At 35.7% G+C, this 7,995-nt stretch overlaps 1 protein-coding gene across 3 annotated transcripts in view; it reads left to right on the top strand.

The window, feature by feature from the left end:
- PCGF5 (polycomb group ring finger 5) overlaps window positions 1-4,230 on the top strand; it is a 53,293-nt gene extending 49,063 nt beyond the window's left edge. For all 3 annotated transcript variants that reach the window (XM_012723946.1, XM_004680633.2, XM_012723945.1), the window contains one exon: window positions 312-4,230. In XM_012723946.1, the coding sequence (XP_012579400.1) occupies window positions 312-359 (48 nt within the window). In that variant the 3' untranslated portion in view covers window positions 360-4,230. The remainder of the gene's footprint in view (window positions 1-311) is intronic.
- The last annotated feature ends 3,765 nt before the right edge of the window (window positions 4,231-7,995 follow it).

Below are 7,995 nucleotides of genomic sequence, written 5' to 3'. Positions count from 1 at the left end.
TAGTGATTGGCTTTAAGCAGGTTCTTTAGATTCCAGTCTTCCCCAGGCCCTGCCTCTCCCTGTGTTACATTAATACAAGTCACATAGCATTTGTGGGGCTAAATTTGACCTTTGTTGCCTACTGTGGAAAACTTGACTGATAATAGAAAAGGGCTATTTTAAAACAGAGTTTAGTGGTGATATAACCTTAACTGCCATAATCACTAATACCATGAAATACTATAAATCATAATGCTGCATTCTTAAAATCTTTTGTACATAAAAAAAATCTTTATAATAAAAACAGTCTTATTCTTATTTTTTATTTTTAGTCCTACCCCATGGTATTGCAGTATCGACCAAGAATTGATTTCGGTTAGACCAAAGGGCCTAGATCCCACCGAGATGAATCCTGCACTATTTGTTTACTCATCGACAGATTGCACAGTGAACGGTGTGTGGACTAGAGGGACACAACCAGATTTTCAGCATGCAAATAAGGCCACTGTCTGTCTGAATTGTCAGTTGCATTTATGTTATTTTTATTAAGAGCAAACCAAGTGCCATTCTGCTACTGAACCGTCTGCATAAGGTATTTGTGCTGTCTCACAGTGTACAATCAATCATGGTTACAATCAGTTAGGTATGCAGCCATGATCCAGCCATCTGAATATTTTGCTTGCTTGTTCTAAGATTGTTCTAATGTTTGACTACACTAGTAATATGGCTCAGTCTCTGTGGTGTTGTAGTTTTCATGTGCTATTTTATTAATTCTTGTTTAAATAGAGTACTGTACAAGAAACTAATAATTATACCTTGAAATTATTTTGTATGGAAAATATATTTAGACAACTGGTTTTTGAGCCACTGTCCTGTTCTTGGTAAGTTTTTTGTGTACAAAAGTAGTTTACTCAAGTGTGCAAGTCCTTTTGGGAAAAACTCATTATTCTTTAACATTAATGCACATTTTAAACATTTTCAGTCATCTGTCTGTGTAGTTTACCAATTGCAGAAGAAAGGCATACTAGCCCTCTCGATTGAAAATGTATGTGACTTCTTAGAGAACTGAAGTTAGATTCACAAGCATTTGAAACATTGGCAGCTGATCATATTTACTTTTAACAAAACAAATGTATGTGTAAGGTTAATTTTTCATAATGCCTTATGACAAGCAGGTGCTGCTTCATGAAACATCATTGTATAGTCCATTTTACGTGCATCTTTATATGGTTGCTCTCATTTGAGTACATTCTCTTTTTAAGTTGGCCTTAGGTGTGTGTCATTGTGGCATGCAGAGGATTTTGATGATTTTAAATATTAGGATTTTTAGAACAGATAGCACTAGCTATTTTATGGATTTCAAAAGTCTCAAAGCAACTGTAGATTAAAAACTGTTAACTTATTACATTTCCAAACCATATGCATAAAATAGAATAAATACATTGTAGCACATAAATATGCTAACCAAGGTAATGGGTTTAAGGATATTTTAGCTGCTATCATAATCAGGATGCAGTGGAATCACTGATTTATCCACAAGTTTAGTTAACAATCAGAGCTGTGGTTAATATCATTGATTGTAACTTCTGTTAAGTCTTCCATTCATTTTGAGATTAGGTTGCAAGTCCAAGAAAACCATGTTATGTTAAATGAAGAACTTCATTTTAAACTTTTTACATTTTACAATTGGTTTCAAAAAACTTCTTTGGAAGTTTTACTAATTGCTTCAAAACAAGTTAATGTCTCAGACTTAAGAAAAAGCCTCACAAGTTAGGGAAAATACTTATTTTAAAAATCAGACATGAGCACAAACTCATGTTTTTGTACTCAATAAGGTAGATGTATTACATTTTCTAGTAAAATGCATCGTAAAGTCATGCCTCCTGAAGCATCAAGATGCTTAGAAATATACTTTAAAAGCGCATACAAAATACAAATATTGATGCATTTCACAGTATAAAAGGCTGAAACTTCATTATTATCTTTCCTATATATTTTTATTTCAAGTCAGAAGTCTGTTAAAATTTTTTTGTTCTGATTTTGTCAAAAAGTTTATGGCAATAATTTATTAATTTTATTTTGTTAACGTGTTTATTCTTAGAAAGGCTCACTTGCAGAATTTTAAAAGCAGACTTTTTAACTCTCTAAATGGTTGGAACAGACCTTTGTACTCAACCAAATACTAATTATCTAGCTACAAAAGTTTCGCTCTACTGTGAAATCTAGTGCCCTGAAAATTTTTCTCACATTTAAATTTATTACATCTAAGTCAATGATTTTCATAAGTGGAAGTTACTTTTAGTATAGTTAATTTAACGCAAAATGAAGTGAGAATGCATTTTAAAAACCACAATTGAGACCTGTTTGGGCTCCCAACCAAAACTTATTGCCTTCCAGTTTTGTTTAACATCTCTGCAAAATTCATGTTACCTTCATCATATGTAATTTCACTACCTTCCAAGGAAGTTCATAGAAAGCAGTTATAGAAGTAAAAATAGTTATATATAAAATTCCTTTTTTAATGTTAACACAGTAATGTTTTTGTTGAAAAATAATGGAGTATGTGCCAAAATATGTGAAAACCTTAAAGAAGGGCATCGACTCATTTGTGAAAGGCACACATTTTGTGATGGCTCCAAGTAAGGCAGGTATTATTGTTGGAACCATAGACCTCTCAAGCTGACCTCCTTGGGTATCTTCAACATAACTTTCTAAGTATGGGACTACATCCATGTCCAGTAACACACTAAATCCATGGTTGTTGTCTGAGACAGGCTGTGGATTTAGCAAGAAACTAGGTACAGAAGAAATTCAGTAAACTGTTGTGGCTAGCTTTATAAATTTTGGGTGCTAATAAAACAAACTATATAAATCGATAGTCATCTGAATCTGCAGAGTCAAAGAATAAAACCAAATTAAATTCTCTTTAATCTGTTGTTTCTTAAAGCAATAAACTGAAGGAACTTTACTTCCATAATGTTTTCTCTGTTTTAGATATCATAGATGTAAAGAGGTCAAGAAACCATGGCTATAAAGAAGGCCTGTTACAGCCATCACTTTAATAGAAGTAATCAATCATCATAGGCTAATAGGAAAATCATAATATGGACTTTTCTCTAGACTAACAAAATATGTGTAAGAAGTGTGAAAATTGAACTAAAATACTTGTAAATGAGGTAGTATTGGATCTTGCAGTCTGCAGTGCAGTTACCATGGGGTAATGTTCTTTCCCTTTAGAAAAGCTTCTTTATTCATTGAAAATTTGTCCTATACTAATATGCCACCCTTTATTAAAGTAATGCATTTTCTAAACTATATTATACATTCAAATGTAATCTGAATGTTTAAGAAAAAGTGAGTTAAATCTTGTGAACTTTCTAGCTTTATTGAAATATTTAAGAGAAAGTGCCTCATTGCTAAAGTGCATTTCTGTTTTAGATTTACTGCGTGAATTTTGACTTCTCTGTTTCTATCTCTTACAAATAACAGCGTATTTAAATACTCACTAGCCAATTAAAGTGATTGCTAAGAAAGTAGATATCACCAAAGACATTTTATCTTTAATAATCATGTTGGAGAGACAGTTTTAATAGTTTGGAGGCTGGAAACTTTCAGATTAATTTTATAGTTTAGCAATAACACTGATTAATTGCTAAGATATCACCAAAGAAAGGCTTTCAACTAAATTTTCATAGTGAGATTAGTGTAGGTTTTTCTTGCTATACTCAAAGTATAGTTCCTTTTAAAGACTTCCATTGTCTTTAAGCACCCTCTGACAGATCTTAGGAAATCTTCAAAGGTGAAAAAAGTAAAACAACAGACTGGATGAAAATGGGAGCAATACATACTTTGAAAGTAAAATTGAGATTTTAAATTTTAATATGAAAAATATTCCGTGGAGGCACTAAAATCTAAAATTACATTTAGTTCTGGGTTCTTAGTATTATGAGAAGTTGTTTTGAAGACAGACTTTGATAAAATTGCTGATGTTCTTACTTGCACAGAAAATCTATTGGACTTACAGAAATAAGTGCTATTTCTGTATTTCAAAGCAAAATTTTCTAGAGCCTTCCCCCCCCCCCCCAAAGGTAACTCCTGTCTTCTCAGCAGTTACTTTATTAGAAGTTAGCCATACAGCCAAACCCGGCAAAATGGCTGCAAACCAACAGCACATACACTGAGCATTAAACCCTCTCAATTAGCATTGCATTCTCCTTGGGAGCTCATGCTGTGGGCCACTGTTCAGGCAATGAAGTCAACTAGACCATCAGGTAAAGCTCCTCAATAGCACTAAAATGGTGCACACTCTGCTACATATTCTGGTTTAGCATACAAAGTTGCATTGGTTGTAGCATTTGCCAAAATGAGTGAGGCTGCCATAACATTAATTTACTGGATTGTAAATGCAGTAATGTGAAAGGCTGTTACAGATGCACATCCCCACAGTACAGACCACAGCATATCTTAGTTCTGGCTTACGACAAGAATCAAAACATGTAAATTATAGTAGAGACTTAAAATCTTTCAAAGCACAAAGTAATTAATTCTTTCTGGATTTACTTGTGTACCTAATTCAGTAGTATTTTGATGGAAAAACAGACTCAAAGTTCCAATATATTACAGGATTTTTATAGTTTTTTTTTAATATGGGGGCATTTTCCCCAGTGATTTAAAAGACTTCAGAAATAGTGTGTCTGCTTGCTGTCCCTACATTTCCAAATAGAATTTTAACACATGAGCACTCTCCCTTCTCAAAGTTATAAAGTTAAACTTAGGAGTACTTTACCTATTTTAAATACTCATTAAAATATATCCATATACTTGTTATGTCCCCTCTTTTTTTAGGACTCAAAGAAATACCTTTAACTATGTTTAAATCTTCAATCAAGTGAAAACAGATGTATGTTAAATATTGGGTTGCATTTTCTTCCATCTTTCAGAGCTGCATGGAGTAAGAAACTAATCTAGTACAACGGAGATTAAATATTTCTGGGCAATATAGAGATAGTAAACAGATTATTTATCCACAGACATCACATCAGCCCACTGGAGCAGGAGATCTACACAATAAAAATGTCATGAGTTCAGCTTAGTTTTGTTTGGGGTTGGATTTCTTTCACTGTATATTTGAGAATGGGATGGGGGCCCAAGTGTCCTTATGAGCTGTGGTCCATGACGCGAGCTGTGGGAGCGCTGGCCGTGCTGCGCGCCTGCATCCGGCACCACAGCCGCAAGCGCCACTTCCAGAGAGCAGCCCTCATGCCAGGCAGCACCATCATAGAATCTAGTGTACAGCTATGTTGCTAGTTTTCCTTTGAAATATAAACTATTTTAAGCTTTTTTTTGTCAAAAGTGGTAACATCTTAATACGAATAAAAACCTTTTTGTGGTTGTAAGATTTAGCTTATAAATCATTCAAATTGAAGTGAAAGAATTACCAGGTCATTGTTAATGACTTAGTCTATTAAGAATATATGTATTTTTGTAAAGGAAAAGCACTTGTAGATATTTAATCAGTACAAGATATATGTCTGTTTTGCAGAAATAAAATGCTGCTTAGAGATTCTCTTTAAATATTTTTTATTTTTGTGCTCAAATGTATTTTCTGTCAATCTATGGAATGTTCTGTACAAAGCTGTATGGTTGTACTGTTGGGCTAGATACTTTTGTTTTTTAAAATCTGGACTTAGCCAAGTATATTTGACCATGTTAAAAATAGTATCTTTGTTATTAAAATTTTGATTGCATAACTTACTGTTTCTGTCATCCTTAAACACTGATAATTGGTAATTGTGGATTGCAACCTTCTTTTAAAAGTCCATGAAGTGGCCCTCCCTGGTGGTGCAGTGGGTTAAAGCAAAGCATTAAGAAGCTAAAGCCACTTCAGCATGAGTTCAATCCCTGCCCTTAGGTGACCCACAAGGCGCAGCAGACCTCTCCTGACCCGCCCGCTGCTCCCCTCAGCAGTGTACTTCATCTTAAAAAAAAAAAAAAGTCCATGAAGTACTTTACCAAATCTTAGTGAAATCTGTTGAGTATTTGAGAGTCAAACATTTTCCAAAGATTCTTGAGCTGTTTGATTTTACAATGGCAGATGTACCTCAAAGTAATATTTAAGATGTACCTCAACAGGTACACTTGAGAACAATTTATTGCTAACCAAGTTCAGATAACCTTTTGAAATTAATTGGGGGTCAAAGAAGAGTCTGAGTAAATTAAAAGACTGCTTTCTTCACCCAGTTAACCTCAGTTTTGTTATATTAATGCCTTCCTGCACTTTTGCCTCAGGAATTCTAGTTAGGCCTAAGACATTCAAGTGGAAGACTGTAGAGATTCTTATCTGCTCGGCTGTGATCTGTTCACTGGATCATTAGGGAGGAGTATTGCCTTCCAGTTTGGCCTAAGTAACTGGGGCTCCAGCCTGTGCTTTTTAGATGGCAGAGGAATTTGTAGGGAGTATCTTACAGAAAGCCACTTATTTGATGCTGTGTTTCTTAGTATTGTGATGCCAGGGAGGATACCCAGACCTTCAGTGCTCACCCTCTTCAGTGGTGCTGCAGAATGGGAAATAACAGGAAGGACTGCACGAGAGAAGTGCTCATAAATGTAATGCACGTACTTTATCATGACACTGGTCAGAATTCACATGGCTGCACCTAACAGTCCTCAGGGAAGGTGGGAGAACACAGTCAACCCATGTTCCCAGGGGAAAAGTCTGCTCAGTCCCTGCCACAAGTCCACTTGAGAAAAAGAGTCCGTTTACCCCATTCTAAGAAGTGTTTGGCCACCCCTGCTCGGCTGTGATCTGTTCGCTGGATCATTAGGGAGGAGTATTGCCTTCCAGTGAGGCCTAAGTAACTGGGGCTCCAGCCTGTGCTTTTTAGATGGCAGAGGAATTTGTAGGGAGTATCTTACAGAAAGCCACTTAGACCCTGCTTGACACCCACTGCTGTGGATTCTGGGGTGCCAGGATTGCCATTGTCATAAGCTAATGAAGAATCATTCACAGAAAGGAGAAATTAGGCAACAAATTATCACCACCAGCTTCCAACAACCCAAGTTCTGTTCTTCCTATAAGCCCAGGTCAGAACCCATCAACCCAAAAGACTTAGGCAGACTTCCTCTTCCACAGTAGCACTGTTATCACAACTGGTAACTGATGTCTGTTGACACAAGCTATGCAACGTCTATCCTCTGACAGATTCCAGGTAGATCGGGAAAAGCTCTGAAAAATCAGACTTTGCACTGCTAACTTATGTTATGATCTCCCTTTTTTGTATAATCCTAATATCAAAATATTCTGAGCAACCTTCAGCTTACAATTGGATTGCCTCAGCCTCAGAAGGCGCTACCTGGCCCTGACAAGCAAGTACTGCACCAGGGTGAGAAATTTCCTCTTGAAGTCAACAGTCATTAATAAAAACAAATGGCTGTTACTGCAAAGTCTCTCTCACTGCCAGACTGAGATAAACCCAAATCTTATCCCTCTATCTCACGTAGCCTTCTATTCAGTTTCTAAATAACCACTCAAGCTTTCTACTATCTAGTCTTTAGATTTGGAAATTCACCCAAGTCCCCTATGCAGAGCTAATCAGGTTTTCTACCATCTAGACTTCAAAAAAACTCAAACTTTTTAACAAGTTTTTCAAAGAACCTTACCTTCATTTGATTTACAAGAAATTTCCTCTTCCTGCCCTCACTTTACTTTACCCCCTAGGATGTCTCTATGAGAATGAAAGCCCTTAAGTAAAAGATAATGTTTCAGGGACTTTAATTTGGTTAATCTTCACTGTAGTAAATATAGTAATATTAGTCTTAAACTTTGTGAATCTATGTACCTATTTTAACCTTGATAGATTGATTTTAAAAATGTTATAATCTCAACTGAAGGTCAAAACGACCCCAGACTATTAGCAAAAAGGTGATTGTGATCTCAGCCCATTTCATATGCTAATGTCATCCCTCTGCCTGCCTAAAGTGTATAAGATAAACCTCTGCTAAAGGCAGAGCAGGAAG

The sequence above is a fragment of the Condylura cristata genome, unplaced genomic scaffold (assembly GCF_000260355.1).
Source record: "Condylura cristata isolate star-nosed mole 26May11 unplaced genomic scaffold, ConCri1.0 scaffold00011, whole genome shotgun sequence".
Lineage (NCBI taxonomy): Eukaryota > Metazoa > Chordata > Mammalia > Eulipotyphla > Talpidae > Condylura > Condylura cristata.
The sequence above is the reverse complement of the archived record's forward strand: the minus strand, read 5'-3'. Positions and strand labels throughout refer to the sequence as shown.